At 39.8% G+C, this 18,003-nt stretch overlaps 1 protein-coding gene across 12 annotated transcripts in view; it reads left to right on the top strand.

The window, feature by feature from the left end:
- Positions 1–13,279, top strand: part of MFF (mitochondrial fission factor) — a 29,237-nt gene extending 15,958 nt beyond the window's left edge. For 4 of the 12 annotated variants that reach the window (XM_006141949.2, XM_006141948.2, XM_006141946.2 and 1 more), the window contains 5 exons: positions 1,651–1,809; positions 5,011–5,043; positions 6,850–6,909; positions 10,826–10,910; positions 12,580–13,279. In XM_006141949.2, coding sequence (XP_006142011.1) covers positions 1,651–1,809; positions 5,011–5,043; positions 6,850–6,909; positions 10,826–10,910; positions 12,580–12,711 — 469 coding nt within the window. In that variant the 3' untranslated portion in view covers positions 12,712–13,279. The remainder of the gene's footprint in view (positions 1–1,650; positions 1,810–5,010; positions 5,044–6,849; positions 6,910–10,825; positions 10,911–12,579) is intronic. The other 8 variants (XM_006141953.2, XM_006141951.2, XM_006141950.2 and 5 more) reach the window with 4 other exon arrangements.
- Positions 13,280–18,003: the final 4,724 nt, after the last annotated feature.

Genomic DNA, 18,003 nt, shown 5'->3' with positions numbered 1-18,003 from the left:
CCTGCTTCTCTCTGATGATTCTTTTTAAACGTGAACTTAATCTGGTTTCTCACAAATAGCAAAAACTTGAAGTTTTCACTGCTCGGCCTAAAGAGAGTTCTAGTTTTAAGCACAAGACTATTGTACAGCCTTTGTATCTCAGATAATGCTGTTTTTTTTGTTTTTTGGTTTTTTTTCTTAATTTTTCTGGGATGCCCTGCATAGGTTTGTCAAGTGGCATGAGTCAGTTGACACACTGGTTTTTAACGCTTGTGTGTGTGTGTGTGTGTGTGTGTGTATTCCAGAAGATTCTCAGTGCCTGAAAAGACATTTAGCGTCACAGTAGCTGTGAGACTGCATGTAGAAATTGGATTTATCTTGACATCATTAGGCCTAATTCCTGTGGTATATCAGCCTTGACAGATTAATTGCTCAATATATCAAGATTTGGCTTAGGTCCTTCTCTTCTTTTTTTTGGGAGAGGTTTTTGCTATAGGGCGCGTGTGCTCGCCAGACAGAGAGAGACAGAGAGACAGAAAACAAGAAATCACCCCCCAGGGGGGGATGGCCATGCCGCAATCCCTTCTCCTCTGTTCTCCTCTCGGGATCTTGGGCACGCACGCATGCACACACACCACGCGTGAGTTTTAAGCTACCGGGTCCGGGACGCGAACCGCGGTCGACTACATGGGAGTCCAGCGACATAGCCATTACGCTAACTGCTGGTCCCAGGTCCTTCTCTTCTAAGTAGTCTTTGCAAAGCATGGTTTTCACATTTATTGTCCCTCTCTTTGGGTCATCAAGACATCTAAAGTTTTCACAGTATTCTCTGCATTGATAAGGTTAGGCTAGAACTCTTTAAAACTTGTGTCATTCAAATGTGGCCAGATTTCAGGAAGCACTGGCAGTGAATCCAAAAGAAATGGTGAATTTCAGAACACTTATGAAAGAATGGTTAGTATTTTGGTCACTGAGAAAATAGAACTGCTTATTATCAGCCATCCAGCTAATTTAGGCAGTGTCCTCGCTTACTTTCCCTGTATTCACAGAATTGGAAATAGTTCTCTGTTTTAGTCATCTAACTAGGCAGCATATCTTTTATTATAATTAAGCAATCAGAATGCTTTTGTTACAGTTTTCTAAGACCTTAATTCATCTTTAAATCATTGTCATTTACCCATCATAAACCCAGCTTGCTTTGTTGTCATTATTTGTGAAGCATTTGGAATGGCATTTTTATGGACTCACCTTTATGTGTTTAAACTTTACACTCGTATGCCAGAATTCTCCACTCTACTCTTCTGATCATCTGTAAGTTGCATGCAGTGTTGTTTCTTAGAGGTTTGGTCCGCTGAGTTGAAATATAAACACCAGATAAAGAATGTTGCTCCTCAAAGCTGGAGGGTGATTCCATGTATTGTAGTTCTCTTTCCTCTCCAAGTTGTGTCTCCATATTCTGTTTGTTTGTTTGTTTTGATGTTTAGGGTTACAAAGTTACAAGTGCTGCATTGTAGCTGACTTTAGAAACCAATTCAAAATGTTTTAATCTTATGGGGGTCTGAAGGGTGGGGGATGGGGCAGGAAAACTAAGATTCAAAACTGCTCAGCTGAAGTGTTATAAAAATCTGACCTAAGTATTTTTCTCTTCATTTGCTATGCTTACGTAAACAGTGTGACACCATCGCCACCACAGGCTCGGGTCTGTCCTCCCCATATGTTACCTGAAGATGGAGTTAATCTTTCCTCTGCCCGTGGCATTTTGTCGCTTATCCAGTCTTCCACTCGTAGGGCTTACCAGCAAATCTTGGATGTGCTGGAAGAAAATCGCAGGTGATTGGCCATCAGTGACTCTTGCCAGCTTTGTTGCGTATTATTTGGCTCCTTATTTAGTGGACTGTGGTGTCTTCCTTTTATGTTTGCACCTTCTAGTCTTTTTCTGAGATGCAGTGGTTTGAAGTAGCTTGCTTTGCTTTCTTTTAATTTGAAATTATTGTCCAAAATTCACATTTCACAAGTTTACATTAGCCTTCCTTTACTTAGTATTTATTTACTATCCCCAGGAAGCATGGTGGTTTTCAAAGGTTTTGCTGATCTATCCGTAAGTATTAGGTTTGACTTCGAATATGCTGAGGCCTATCATTAGACTGACTGAGATGCTGGGCCAAAGCACAGTAGTCGTAAAGTACGCCTTTGAGCTGTCATTTGTTACACCAGTATGATCGCAGTTGGCGATACCACACATGCCATTGTTGATAGTACTGGTATTTTTCAGTATTGTTAACTTACCTCACTTTTGAACATCTCCAGGTAAAATCATTAGTAGTTTATATAGCATGTCCATTCAATTTATTTTTTGCAATTATTTCAGATACTTTTTCCTCCTTTCTTAACTACTAGATACTGTTTACAAAGATGAAATTCAGGGAGCCTTTTTGACATAGTATGGGGAAAGATATAGTCAGTTTCATTTCAACTCTAAATATTAATCTAGTGGTTTCTGAGAGATTTTGCATTTTTTTAAAGAATTATTTCATTTTATTCATTTTTATTTTAATTTGACCAGAGAGAGACACACACAGAGCTGCCAGGCCTGGCCGGGACTCAAACTGTGGTCAGCCATGTGGGAGCGTCCAGCACCTTAAGTATCACACCACCTGCTGGTCCCTGGTTTTGCATTTTTATTATCGTTTCACTTAGACTGTTTTGAAAATTTTCCCAAAAATTAAGCTGACCTTTTCAGTAAACCTTATTTCTTACCTTGGGAACTGATAATGTTTTCTGGCTTGCTCTGAACAAACCATTTTATGTTAGTGCCTTTGACTCCTCACACACAGAGCCTGGATATCACACCAGACATCAGAAGCACTTGTTCATACCACTTACCATCCATACTGCTTACTGTTGTTGAATCCATGGCCTTTCTGGGCCTTCCAAGGGTTACTCTGGGCCCAAGGGCTTAAAAAGAGCTTTATAGAGAAAGCTCATGACATTGGGGAAATAGAAGGAATTATATATACAGGTGTGTGTTTATCCATATGTATTTGAGTGTGTGTATGTATGAAAAGATGTAGATTGTTTTTCCCCAAGGATTTAGAGTCTCTTTTAAGCTCTTTGAGCCTTTAAAGACTTGGAATGTTTAGAAGTTGTGTTCAAAAGAAAAAGCATGGATTCAGCCTTGATCCACTTTACCAAAAAGTACATGATGGCCTTTGAACAAATCGCACAACCTCTGGGCCGCATTTTCCTTATCTGTTGAAACAAGGTGGGAAGGGGATGATAATAGCTTTCTGGATTCTCAGGATGAATCTTCTCCCTCCCCACTTTTGCTTGAAATAGAGGGATAATGGCCTCAAATTCTTTATGTAGTAGGGTAGGAAAACCTTCAAAAGATTGAATATAATACTTGGCAGTTGAGAACTAATATTTATAAAATCCTGGTTTTTTCCTCCTTTAAAACAGATTTATTTCTTCAGATACTCTCTTTAACTTTTAATCGTAGTAGATCTTTAGAAGAAATCAGATGATTCAGTCTGAGTATACCATATCAAATGTTGTTACAGTGAAAATATCTGAATGCAGAAGAAATTTGTGAATCCCACAGAGACTACATAGTAGCTGATGTCAGAGTCCTGGTACATTAAAATTATTTGCCCCACCCCCACCGACATGTGCACAGTTCATGTTGTTATATGGAACTTGTAAAAACACGGATTTTCTTCTCTCCATACAGAAAAAAAAAATTGCCTCAATTTCAAATGTACAAAATTAGAAATGTCACTTATGTTAAACTTTGTATTTTATTATAAAAAAATCATTTTGAATTCTAACTAAAATTTTTATTTTTTACAGTGTAATGAATTGACACCTTTAAAATTCATTTTCTGGGAAATAATTTTCTTACTTATATAAGATTCAGTTCATAAGGAGTTACGTTAATAACTTTGCTCCTGGGTATTTACCTTGAAACGTGGAAAGTTAGAGTCTCATCAGTTTTATCGAACCTTTCATTCGTTAAAGGGTTTTTTAAACTCACATTCAGATCTCTTGTCATCTAAGTGTTGAGTAGAGTTGGATCAGAATTTTAAAGGCCAAATCAGTCTTTATCTCTGATAATATCTAGTATGGCTTTTCAGATCTAAGAAGTAAGAATGTGAAATTTGGATAATGTTCTCCTTGCATGATTATAAAATAATACTGCTTTTAAGTTGTAAGTGCTTTTATGTTCCTTGCTCTGTACATCATTTTTTCCTTTCTATTTTCTTACTCTTGGCTGTTATGCTAATGAATTGCCCTATCTGTGGTCTTGCGCTATTCCTTTAGGTTTAGCTCTTTTAATCTAGAACTGTTTGGCAGAAAGGAAAACAAAAAAGCTTTCTGCCATATTTATTATGAAAAAATAATATCTCAACATAAGAATTTCTTTTAGTTTTTATATTAAGGGTTACTCACAAAGATCATGTACCATAATATATTTTCTTTTCATCTTATGAGAATTTAAGTGGTCTAAACCAAATTCAACAAGAAAACCAGTTTAAATTTTATGTGCACATTAGGAAAATTTATTTACACAGCTAGTACTGTCCATTTGGAAAACATGGATCGACACTTTATCAAAACACCTAGGACAAGCACTGAGAACATTCTCTGCTCAGTGGCAGCAGGATTTAGAACGCTATTGTAACTTAGTCCTTTGCTGCTCAGGAAATGCCTACTTATTCCTGTATCTGTTAGAACTACATATTTCATTCTAAGTCCTCAGACTATTAGTAACTGTGGCAGTTTAAATTTTATAGTGAACACTTATTCTCTTAAGTCATGTATTTACTCAGAAATGCCACTATAACAAGCTAACGCTGGAATTTAGTAGCCTGGCATTTCTCTCTCTTTTGCCACTCTAATTACAACACATACTGCTGAAAAGATTTATGTATTAAATCATGCTTATGGTAGAAAGTGGTACTTAAATGAAGTTTCTAACTTTGCCAAATACCTGTCTAATTTACTTTTATATTATTATGTGTCAATTGCCAGTGTGAGAAGACAAAATGAAATACGTTGTGAAAGGTAACTGTATTGTTTTCTGGCTCTGCATTATAGAAGGGAAATCTCTGTGGTGGATGTTGAATATGGCAGATCCATTTGAACGTGTTACTTTGCATTTTAAAGAGAAGCAGCAGGGGCTTCTTTTAGTGTACCATTCTCATGTTAGTGTAATTTGCTATTTTAGCTAAGTCACAGTTTCCTAATACCAGGGAATAAATAGGAGGAAAGGTGAGTTTAAAACCTGTCTCAATATTCTTTAGCCAATAAGAAAAAGTCCCCACAGAAAGTTTCTGAATCCTTTATCTCCTAGGCCCTAGGAATTTCTTTATGCTCTAGCAGCACCTGTAGGACGTGTAGAATCAAAACATTAAAATTAACATATATAAATTGAATTATCAGAAAATAGTGATTTGTATAGTATAGTATTTGTATAGTCAAAGTTCCACAAGCTTGTCAACTTACAAAAAAAAAAATTAGTGCATTTGGTACTAAATGTTTGCTCTAATTTATTGCCTTGGTACTTAAATTTAGGCAAGACCCAATCAGTTTAAAATGATAGTTAAATAATAATTTTCCTAATTCCGCTGTTCCTAGAAAATGAGACATTGAAAATGGGATTTATAAGTCTCAGAACTCTTCTATGGATCCTATTCCAGTATCTTTTCTCTGGTTAATAAATACTGCTGATTATTTTGGGGGGACTTTACCAGTTGTTCTCATTTCCTGAATTTGAAAAATAAAACATATTAGAAAGGTAACTGTTTATCTAGGTAGAGAACTAATTGTCCGCTAGAACCAAAGTACTTACTGAGACCGAGTGAAAAGCCCCGCATAGTTTTCCAGTGTGCCCTGTCTTCACGCCAGCGCCCTGTATGTCACTTTGGTTGTCTCAGGATCAGGCTGTCCTGTTTGCACTTCTGTAATGCACTGTAGCTTTTCCCCTGACCTCAGCTCCAGAACTGAGGCTCAGTTTTGTTCTGGAGGGCCCATGGTTTGAATGAGACAGAGATACTTTAAGACATCAGGCACCAATTGGAATTATTGGCATGGGAGGGAGGAAATTATGGGAAGCAAAACTTTCGTGAAATTAATAGTTTTAAAATAGAGCTACAGGGAACCAACAGTTAGCGTAATGGCTATGTCGCTGGACTCCCACGTAGTCGACCACGGTTCGCGTCCCGGACCCGGTGGCTTAAAACTCACGCCGGGTACGTGTGCGTGCGTGCCCAAGATCCCGAGAGGAGAATGGAGGAGAAGGGATTGCGGCATGACCATCCCCCCTGGGGGGTGATTTCTCGCTTTCTGTCTCTAATGTCTCTCTCTGTCTGGTGAGCACACGTGCCCTATAGCAAAAATCTCTCCAAAAAAAAGAAAAAAAAATAGAGCTACTGATAGCAGATGAGCAACCATGACCATGCAGGTGCTACTAACCGGTTCCTGACATGCTTTTAAAGTTGCTAGTGATTTGTTTTTGTTTTTCAACTAGGAATTATATTTTTAAGGACAAGTTATACTTGTCCTCTGTCTTGAGTTTCATAAGTTAAAGTATAAGCACCAAAAAGAATTGTTTTATATGTCGGTTGCTGCTGTTTTGTCACCGATAGATTCCCTTTGTTTCTTTAACCAGTTGTGAAATACAAAATTTATGAAAATAATACAATGGAGGACATATGAGACAAAGATTTTTAAAGTATTTGAGAGATATTATATTGTATTAAGACATACAATATAATCCTGTTTGACATTTGTCTTGTTTTTGCTTTTATTTTATTACTTCTCTGTTTCCTGATTCTGTCTTGTGCCTTCTCCCGCAAAAACCTGCCTTAGACCTGTGTTGCGTGGTGGGTCTGCGGCCGCCACTTCTAATCCTCATCATGACAACGTCAGGTAAATTTTGAGATTTCCTAACTACCAGGATAAATAGTGGATGGGATTTGTGTTTTGCCAGACCGATGCGTGTCGTGCCTTTTTGTTATAGCTTGAACTTCTACAGCTTTCCTCGATGAATACACCCTGCTTCTCTCCAAGAACACTGAGCTTCATCATTTGGGTTCCAGCGTGAGAAAATATGTTTAATAGTTACACTATGATGTGAACATCTGACCTATTTTACTTAAAGATAGTCTGAATTGCTTATAGGAGATTATGCTAAAACACATTTAAAAAATCACCTTAAATCATGTTTCGCATACGTCATTTTAGTTGTTCTGTCTAGCATTTCATTTTTAGGTGTTGATTATTATAATGTCGTTTTTTATGTGCGGATATACCTGTCTGAAAGGCAGCCTCTTAAATTGAGGGAAATTAGCATTGACATCCAAACAGTCTGCAAGTTGAATATTTAGGGAGGGAATTTAATTTTAAACATTTTTATCTGTTGCTTTAAGCCTTTCTCTCTTAGTTTTGCCGTTTTCACATTTTTGAGACATACTTAACCTGAGTAATTACTTTCTCTTGTCATGCGCTGCAGCAGATAGAATGGCAAGTACAAATTCTTATTAAAGCTTCTCATGGGACCAGCAGTTGGTGTAGTGGCTGTGTCACTGGACTCCCATGTGGTCGACTGCGGTTCGAGTCCTGGACCCGGTGGCTTCAACTCATGCCGGGCACGTGTGCATGCATGCCCAAGATTCTGAGAGGAGAATGGAGGAGAAGGGATTGTGACATGGCCATCCCCCCACCCCAAGGAGTGATTTCTCACTTTCTGCCTCTCTCTATATTTCTGGCGAGTGCACGCGCCCTATAGCAAAAACCTCTCAAAAAAAAAAAAAAAAAACACACAAAAAAAAAAAAAAAAAAAAAAAAAAAGGCTTCTCATGTGCCAAAACTCCATTTAGTTTTCTCTCCTTCTGGAAAAATGGAAGCAAAGCTGATTGATATGCACAGATATTCATATTGCAATTGTTTTGGAGAGCCAGTTTTGTTTATTTTAAGCAGCAATCTTTAGCAGTAGATTTGAAACTGGTACCTTTATTTATATTATAAGAGGTAGTTGGCTTATTCTTTTAAGCAAGAGAAAATGAAAAATAATCAGTTTTCATCATTTGAATTCATATTGGAGGAATTAAAATGTGTCCTTAGGCCCCCTTCTTATCCCTTTGCTTACTTGTTTCTTTTTATAATCTTACTTCCTTCCATGGTAATTTTTCCTTTTATTTTTCTCTATGTTTATGATCGCTTTATCTTTCTGAGAAAGTATTTTCGGGGACCAGCAGATGGCGTAATGGTTACATCACTGGACTCCCACGTAGTCGACCGCGGTTCAAGTCTTAGACCCGGTGACTTAAAACTCACACTGGGCGCGTGTGCATGCGTGCCCAAGATCCTGAGAGGAGAATGGAGGAGAAGGGATTGCGGCGCAGCCATTCCCCCGGCCCCCTGGTGAGGGGTGGGGTGATTTCTTGTGTTCTGTCCCTCTGTCTTTCTGTCTGGTGAGCGCACGCACCCTATAGCAAAAATCTCGCTTACAAAAAGTTTTTTTTTAATAAAGGATTTTCAGCCAGTGTTTTGACTTAACATTTCTTACAGGCTCTTTAGTTCAGACAAATGCGGGTTTTAGATTAATACACATTGTAAAGCAGTGTTTTTTCCCTTCCAAATTGAATTATATAGGTGAAGTCATTTGCCATATCCTGAGATTTCTTTGCTGCTGCTGATTCTCTTTGCACATGTCTGCAGGTGTACTTAATTAAGGGTTTAAATGTAAGCAGTCCCTTTCACTCGTTCTCCTTTCTCTGTGCTCACTCTGGATCTCTTTACCTTTGAGGCAGTTGCTTATATTTAATTTTCCCCCAATTATTCATCTGTCTGAGCTCAGAGAAATACAAGTTTTATTTTGAGGATAAAGTATAGAAAAAAAAGTATCTTTGGGCTAACCAGTGGCATGGTCATTCAGGTGACTGAATCCCACAGGGTTCAAGGACTACAGGACTCAAATCCCAGACACGGTGGCTTAAAAAACAGCTGGTGTTTGTCCGTGCATCCCCAAAACCCCAAAGAAAGGGGGAAATGGAGGAGAGGGGTTGTGGTGTGGCGTGACCATTCCTCCTGGGCGAGCTTTCTCACTTCTCCTCTCTTTGTGACTCTCTCTGGCAAGCACTCGCACATGCCCTTTGGCAAATTAAAAAGAAAAGAGTATTCTTCGATTCTTATTTTTCCCACTAACCATTTAATAATTTTGTCTTAATGTTCTCAAGAATAATTAAATCCAATGTTTGTAAATTTAGTCCCAGCATCTACTAAATTAGAAATTTACTTCTGTCCTGATACAGTTACCCTTAATATGCTAGGCTATTTATTCTGTCCTCATGGAGGAAAAAAAAAAGTAGCAATTAATGAGAAAGCATGTTAATTTAACCATAAAAGAAACGTTTAGAGATTGTTGTGGCTTGTCCGGAGTTAATATGTATTAATCTATTATTTAAGCTTTGTTTTTCACATTTATAAAAGTATTTTTAGATTATTTTCAGCAATATTTACAAAAAGGATCTTCTGAATTGACTTAATCTTTAACATGTCTGGATGAAAGATAAAACTACACTTCATATCCCTTTGTGTGGTACTGGGATCTCATGGGGAGTGTAAGAACAGATGATCCATGCACCTGCTCTCTGTGGATTACAGAAGAGTAACTTTTCATTCAATTGACTTATACTCTACTCATTCAGAAAATTTACCATGCCATTTACTGAAATTATTATATAAGATATAAAATACACAGCTGAGGTGAATTATATAAAAATGATAGCTCCAAAAAAGTATTTGATTAAAATAAAATATTTTTAAGAGATTTTTGCTGTAGGGCACATGTACTTGCTGGAGACACAGAGAGACAGAAAGCAAGAAGTCACCCCCCGGGGGGATTACCAGGCTGCAATCTCTTCTCCATTCTCCTCTCAGGATTTTGGGCATATACGCACGCATGTCTGATGTGTTTCAAGGCCTGGGTTCAGGACTCAAACCATGGTTGGCCAGGTGGGCTCCCATTGTCATGACTATTACACCATCTACTGGTTTCATACTAAATTTTAAAATGTAGAGATCCAGACAAAGGGAGGAGGGGTGGCATTTTGGTCTATTTGTCTTTCAGAAGGTTATTGTCACTTTAAAAATCTCAGTCATTTAAGAAGTAAGTACCTTTGAATAAAAAGTACTTTTTAATGTGCTTTCTCTGGATTTTGTCTTAATGAATTTTTTCAATATGATTATTTTATACATAGCATCTTTATTATTTATTAGCAAGGAAGTTCTGAATCTAAATGTAGGAGCAGTATGTATTCAGGAGGTTTTATTGACTGTAATCACTTCTGCAGAAGAACACAAGAGTTAGTAGTGGGAAATAAGTGAAGAGTAGACATGGCCAGAGAAGAAGAGAAGAGAAAAAGGGAAGATTGGCCTTTTTCTTTTAGTTACTCTATTTTGCTTTCCTTGCCAGAAACTATGCCTGTGAAAGTGCATGTGGGCATGAGCAGGTGTGAGGATTGTGTGTAGTTCTGCTCCACGTGACAGCTTCGCCGGGGATCCTTTTCTAACACTAGTGTCCCCGCGCCGTGGAGATTGCTGCTTCCTTACCATTAGTCAGGGTTGCATCTCATTCCGAAGTCCCAGTACACTTCCCCAGTACTGTGGATAGTTGTCATCCTAAGTGTTTGTTTTCTTAGTACCAGTTCACATGGGAAGGTATTTTAGTAACTCACATTGTTAAGTACTAGTCTTGAATACTGCTTTGAGCATTATTCAGTGCATTACATGATTCGTCAGTTATTTTCACTTCTGTTTTAATAATTTCTTTGTAATTTGCTAGGTATGGCATTTCAAATATAGACACAACAATGGAAGGAACGTCAGATGACATGACTGTTGTAGATGCGGCTTCATTAAGACGACAGGTATTTCATACAATACACGTAAGGTATAATCCTAGTTACATAATATTTTAAAGGGATAATTCCCAAGATGTTACTGTTTTCTCTCCTATAGAAACCATGAATTGAAGTATTTTATCTGTTAAATTATTTTAGTGGGCCATAATTGATTTTCCCTTTTTGGTTAAAGATACGTTATTTTTCAATTGCCAGAGGGTGTGTTTGCATGCCAGAGAGAGACAGAGAAGCAGAGAGAAAGTGGGCAGGCTCGTGCCAGTCCTTTTCCTTGCATTTCTCCATCCTTTCAGGATTTGGGGCACACATGCACATGTGCCTGCATGTTTTCCAAGCTGCTGGGGCTGGGATTTGATCCACATGGCCTGTCATATGGGATCCAGCTTCCTTAATGACCAGGCTAAGGGGCCAGCCTAATCAGAGAGATATTAAACTACTGCTTACATGTTTTGATCAGTGTGAGACCGTAGTAACAAAATGGATGGTTGTGAATTCTGGCCAATAATAAAGAGTCCTCATGTTTCAGAGTCAGGATAACCTTAGATTGCTTGCTTGGCTTTTGAAATGTGGAACAATCTCTTTGGGGACCTTTCTTTCTGTATTCAGTAACTTCACCTTGGAAACCACTGCTTTCAGTTTGCACAGTGTATCTATACACCTGTTTTTGTTTGTTTTTAAGAGATTTTTTTACTAGGGTACATGTGCGAGACAGGGAGAGAGAAAGCGAGGAATCACCCCCCTGGAGGGATGGCCATGCCGCAGTCCCTCCCCTCCATTCTCCTATCAGGATCTTGGGCATGCATGCACACGCGCCCGTCGTGAGTTTAAGCCACCAGGTCCAGGACTTGAACCGAGGTCGACTACATGGGAGTTCATCGACATAGCCATTACACTAACTGCTGGTCCCAATATGCGTGGTTTTAATAGCTACTCCCATAATTTCTAGAATCACACAGCCATACACACAGATGTAGAAATCATATTTGCTGTTCTCCTTGTGTCTGTGCTAAATTGATGTAGAGGAAAATTGGATGAAAATATTTAAGTAAAGATCAGTAAGGAAGCATGAACTTAGGCAGGACAATTGTGCTGCCCCGGGACTGTTGACAGTAAGGATCAACACCTCAGGGCAGTGCTCTCAGCCAGTAGTGTTTCTAGCAGCCCAAAGTCTTTTACACCGAAAGAGTCTGGGTGACATTACACAGAGCACATAACAGGTTGCAATAGGGGACCCTTCCAGTAACTCCGAGTTGTAGACAAAGACAAGAATTATGCCCGGTTAGAGATGGCAACTAACGCAGAGTGGCAAGAAGCTCAGAGAGAGGCTTGGGAAGGGACGAGGTTCCCGTACTGTGTGTGAGCCACGTGCAGCCAGCCTGAGTGTACGTAGTCCTTTCTACCAGAACGGCAGTATGTGTACCGTGTTTCCCTCACACATCGTCTGATGGGGAAGGAAGGAAATGCCCACTTTATAATTCAGAAATTTGAAAAAGGGAAAGGGAGAAAGCCATTTAAATTAATCGACGCTGTCATTAGCAATGTCTTTCTTAATGCAGTTGTGTTTATTTTGCTCCGAAAGAAGCTTTCTTTCCATGTTTGTGATAACTCTTTTTAATTATTTTAAAGCATCTGATTGCTATATGCTAAAGCTTCTATTGTGTGTGTGTTTTTCACTTAGATAATCAAACTGAACAGGCGGCTGCAACTTCTGGAGGAGGAGAACAAAGAACGTGCTAAAAGAGAAATGGTCATGTACTCAATTACCGTGGCATTCTGGCTGCTCAACAGCTGGCTTTGGTTCCGTCGCTAGAGGTAACCTCAGCTCTCAAACTTGTCTCCACAGCTGGAAGTATAAAGGATTTGCAAACCTCTTCGTTTCTGTCTTTGCATTGTATGCCGTTTTATAGTCCATGCCCTGCAACTGTATTTCTTCACAAAGTCAGGAGAGGTATACTCTGTCACTCAGCCCTACTCACTTTTAACCAGTTCTGCAGTAATACCTACACAAAATTCGCCCTTTGCATGTTTTGTAAATAGGCTCTAGTGTTTTTTTTGTTTTTTTTGTTTTTTTTTTTTAAAGGAATTGAGTTTTGCCTCATCAGCTTACACAGGTAATTTCTCTGAATGGGAGGGAGTGTGCATAGAGAATGGATTTAGAAAAGTATCTGTAAAAGGAAAACGATAATTTGTCCTTATTCTTAAGCTCTATCATTTAACAGTTTTGTTAAGAGACATTTTTGGATCCTCATTTCACATTAACACTTTTGAAGTCATGGTCTGGTGCCAGATTCGAGAAAATCAAACCACCTAATATTTTGTGACCTCCTTTGCTGTACTGCACCTGTACTGATTAAATTAAAACAATTCCTAACATTTCAGCGGTTTGTCTAACGTGTGTGCAATATGTGCGTTCTTATTTTCATTTTAGTTTTGCAGATGGTTTTCTATAAAGTATGTTTTTACTAAGTCCACGTGTGAATGATTTAAAACCACAGAATAAGGTACAAATGTAGTGTATTTAATAAACTGTCAACCAAAGCATTATTTGTCCACCGAAAGATTTTATTTCATCCTGTTGTGTGCAGTGAGCTGAATTCTTCCCCCTCCTACCTTGTGTGAGTGTCCCTGTGTCAGGAGCAAGCAATGCAGGTACTGGCGGCAGGGAGCACGCTCCTGCTGTGCTTTCCTTTAGGCCCACCCTGGTGGCGGGCACTGGTTCACTGTAGGTGGTTTCTCTAACTTGTAGTATCTCTAACGTGGTTCAGGATTAAAATATTTTGAGTTGTGTATACTTTTCTCATTGTAGTATTTACTCGTTAATATACTAAATCTAATGAGAATTGAACCCACCAATGAAACCAAGTCCTAGGTGCCTTTAGTTCTCCCAACCTTTCTTTTTTTCAAGTTTGTTTATTTATTTATTCCACGAGTCAAAGAGAGCAAGAGAGGACAGAGAGAGAGCATCCCCAAAAGGGCCTTGACACCACTCTTGGTGTCTCAGCCAGCTCCAGATGCTGAGCATGTGTGCACCTGGGAGGTCTCGAGGAGTGAACCCAGAACCCTCCAATGTGGGTTTGCCTTTCAGAGCGTCATCTTTTACCACTGTGCCATTGCCCAGCCCCCTAGTTCTTAAAACTTATTTTTTCCCATTTTGATTCAGAAACTAGAATTCAGTTACGTGCAATATTCTTCACTCATCTTCAGTGTATTTTTACCAAGGCAGTTGATTTTGGGACACGCAGTCGAGGGAAATTTCTTAGATATAGGTAGATTTAATGTTTATTGTTTTCTCTCTCATCTCTCTGGAAAAATATTAGGAGGAAGTATTCTCTGATCAGTCATGTGTTGCTTAATAGATGGTGATACATTCTGAGAAATGTGTCAGGCGGCACCTCAGTGGTGTAGCCCACTACACACCTGGGCTGTGTTGTGCAGCCCATAATAATCGTATGCAGCCTGCCATCGACCGAAATGTCACTGTACTCTGCATGGCTGTACTCAGGTATCTGTGGGCAAGTTGGCAAGATTTTTCTTTGCCCATGGAAGATTTCTCACTTTTGGTCATGTCCTAGTGATGTGTTTATATTAGTTTAAACATTTTAAGTCTGACAGGATATAGATAATATGGCCTTCTAAGTAAAAACATAAAAATGAGGACATAATTGGCATCTTTGTTGCTGATCAGGATGGAAAGGATTCCACAAAAGCTAAAATTCAAACAAGCAGGATTTCTGGGAGATATGTGCCAAAGTTGCTTTTTGTCCTGATGATTTTTACCAAATACCAGAGACCTAGAGCTTTCTCCTTTCATGGTTGTGCAAGTGGTGAGAGATTACATTTTCTACCTTGAATCAAATTCTCTTAGGGAGGCATAACTCTAACAAGACGCCTGAGTGAAGTCAGCACCCCAAGACTGCTCTCTCAGTGGGAGAGTGAATGAGAAACCTACTTACCATGCAAAGGGAGACGACAACAAAGACTTCTCACATGACCAACTCCATGGTTCGAGTCCTGGACTGGTGGCTTGAAAGACACGCTGGGAACATGCTTGGGTGCCCAGAATCCTAAGAAGAGAATGAAGGTTAAGGGATTGCAGTGTGGCCATACCCTGGGGGCTGATTTCTTACTTTCCCTCGTCTGTCTGTCTCTCGCTCACTCATGTGCACACGTACCCTGTGGCAGAAATCTAAGGAAAACCTCTCTGAACATGGTCACAGATCTAAAACCAGAAGAGCTTGAATCTAACTCCAAAGTCAAGCTCTTTGTATCACATCAGGCTCCCTCCCCTAACGTCATTAATCACTATAAAGAATTGTTCTGAGAGAACCAGCAGTTAGCGTAATGGCTATGTCGCTGGACTCCCACGTAGTCGACCGCGGTTCGCGTCCCAGACCCGGTGGCTTAAAACTCATGCCGGGCGCGTGTGCGTGCGTGCCCAAGATCCCGAGAGGAGAATGGAGGAGAAGGGATTGTGGCGTGACCATCCCCCCTGGGGGTGATTTCTTGCTTTCTGTCTCTATGTCTCTCTCTGTCTGTCTGGTCAGCGCATGCGCCCCATAGCAAAAAAAATCTCCCCCCCCAAAAAAAAGAATTATTTTGAAATTGAGAGGAATGAGAGAGTGATCCTAGTTAGGATAATCAGGGAATATTTCTTGGATACTTCTTCAGCAAGCTCCCAATGATGGAAAGACTCCAGATGCAGGTAACAGGGAGGGAGGGAGGCCCTCAGGGCCAGAGCTGTTTTCCACACCAAGTACAGCAGATGTGTTCCTCAGGTACTTGCAGAACATTTTGTTTTTTTCCCATTTCTGGGAGTATATATTGAAATACTGGCAAGTGGTTTATATGCTGAGGTGTGAACTCAGTACTAACTCAATACTATGAAAGTAATATAATTTCAGGGCCACAAGTGGCATGGGGATTAAGGGCACTGGACTTCTACATGACTGACCACAGTTCGAGTCCCAGACTTGGCGATTTGCTTTCTCACTTTCCCTCTCTCTCTTTCTCGGTCTGTCTCTGGTCAAATTTTAATATAATTAATAAAATTAAATAAGTGATTCTTTAAAAAGTAATAAAAAAGAAAGTTATATACTTTCAGGGGAGCTTTCCTTCCTTTATCAGTGTCTTTTCTAGCTTCTTAACTATATTTGACACTGAAATTTTTCTGACTCTCAAGTTCAGAAGGGTTTAATTTCTCATAAACATTCTTTTATTTACAGTGTACAAGGTAACTATAAAGTTTGTTGAAAGGGGCGAGCAGATATGGTGGTTAAGGTGCAGGACTTCCACACAGCTGGGACCTAGGGGCTTGGAAATCACACTAGGCACATGTGCCTAAAATCTCAAGAGGAGAATGGAAGATGGCCATCCCCGCAGGGGGTGATTTCTCACTTTCCTGCTCTCTGTCTCTCTTCAGCTAGCATAACACGCCCCATGGCAAAAACCTTAAAAAAAAAAAAAAAAAAAAAAGTTTGTGAAAAATAGAATTAAAGTACAAGTTTATTTCTGTATAAAGTTTTCAAGGGGGTCAGCAGGTGTCATGGTAGTTAAGGCACTGGACTGCCACATGGCCAACTAAGGGTTGAGTCCTGGATCTGGCAGTTTGAAAGTCACACTGCATGTGTGTGTATGCATGCCCAAAATCCCAAGAAGAGAAGAGAGTGACAGGGCCATCCCCCTGGGGGATGATTTCTCAGTTTCCCTCTCACTATCTCTCTAGTGAACACACACACCCTATGGCAAATAAATAAATAAATACATTTAAAATTTATTATAGTTTTTTTTTTTTTGATGATACTTAACCTTTCATAAGCTTTTCTAAGATCCTTCATGTTATCATCTCAATAAGTAGAGGCGGCCATGTTACCCTAAAAGCTAAGCAGATTCAAAGATAGGGCACAAGCCCTGTTCTTACGGAATGGATATCTTAATGGGGTTGAGGAGTAGAGATACGGCTTCTGAAAGAATAAGATTACAGAGACAAATTTATTAAGGAAGAGGCTATGGCGATGTACGTGCTGGAGGATGGAGAGAGAAGATGGTTTCGGATGGTGTAGTTAAAAAAGTACAGTGATTCCAAACTGAGACTGCAATTGGAGTTGTGAGTGAAAGTCCAAAAACAACGAGCTTTGCGAATGACTAGGTGCAGTTCACGGGGCTGGGAGGTGCATGCTCATACGTGTACAGATAGGCATGTGCAGGGTTAGGTACCGGATCACTGAAGGCATATCCCCAGTGCTTACCCCAGGTGCCCCCAAGGCTTCGGTAGGTAATCTGACAGCAGTTGTCATAAGACTAACACAGCAAATAACTCCCAGCTGTTTGAGCTGAGTACCCTACTGCCATCCATCCCGTCCTTCGCCCTTGGTAAAAGGAGACGTGAGGCTCTGTCCCTGAGCCCATAAAGAACTGGAGCCATCTCCGGTTTCCCGGGTGATGAAATGTTGTGAGTACCGTCTCTCACCCTTGTACTGTTTGCCTGAGTTTAGTGAGCTGTCATTTATTTTAGCTATTCTCGTTTCATGGTTATCATTTTGACATTCATTTAGTAAGCATTGAGTTGCCACCAAAAACTGGGCATCAAAGACAGGATTTATTAATCCATTTGGCAGAATACTTGAAATGGCCTTGCTTTGTACCAGGCACTGTGCTAGGTACTGAGTGTACCACGAGTGAGAAAAGAAACATGTCTGTGTACCCATGGAGTGTATGGTCTTTTGGGGACAGTGAAAATTAATAGACAAGCACAAATCAAAATAGTTTGTCATTATGATAGTGCTCTACATAACTGTATGCTAGAAAGTAGTAAAGCTTCTGGGACCAGCAGTTAGCGTAATGGCTAGGTTGCTGAACTCCCATGTAGTCAAATGTGGTTTGAGTCCCGGACCCAGCGGCTTAAACTCAACGCCGGGCACATGTGCATGCGTGCCCAAGATCCCAAGAACAGAATGGAGGAGAAGGGATTGCGGCGTGGCCATCCCCTCTGGGGGGTGATTTCTTGCTTTCTGTTTCTGTCTTTCTCTCTGTCTGGCGAGCGCACGCACCCTATAGCAAAAACCTCTCAAAAAAAAAAAAAAAAAAAAAAAAATTTTCCGGGGAG

The sequence above is a fragment of the Tupaia chinensis genome, unplaced genomic scaffold (genome assembly GCF_000334495.1).
Source record: "Tupaia chinensis unplaced genomic scaffold, TupChi_1.0 Scaffold000066_1, whole genome shotgun sequence".
Taxonomy (NCBI): Eukaryota; Metazoa; Chordata; class Mammalia; order Scandentia; family Tupaiidae; genus Tupaia; species Tupaia belangeri.
This window is presented reverse-complemented; position numbering and strand designations above follow the sequence as displayed.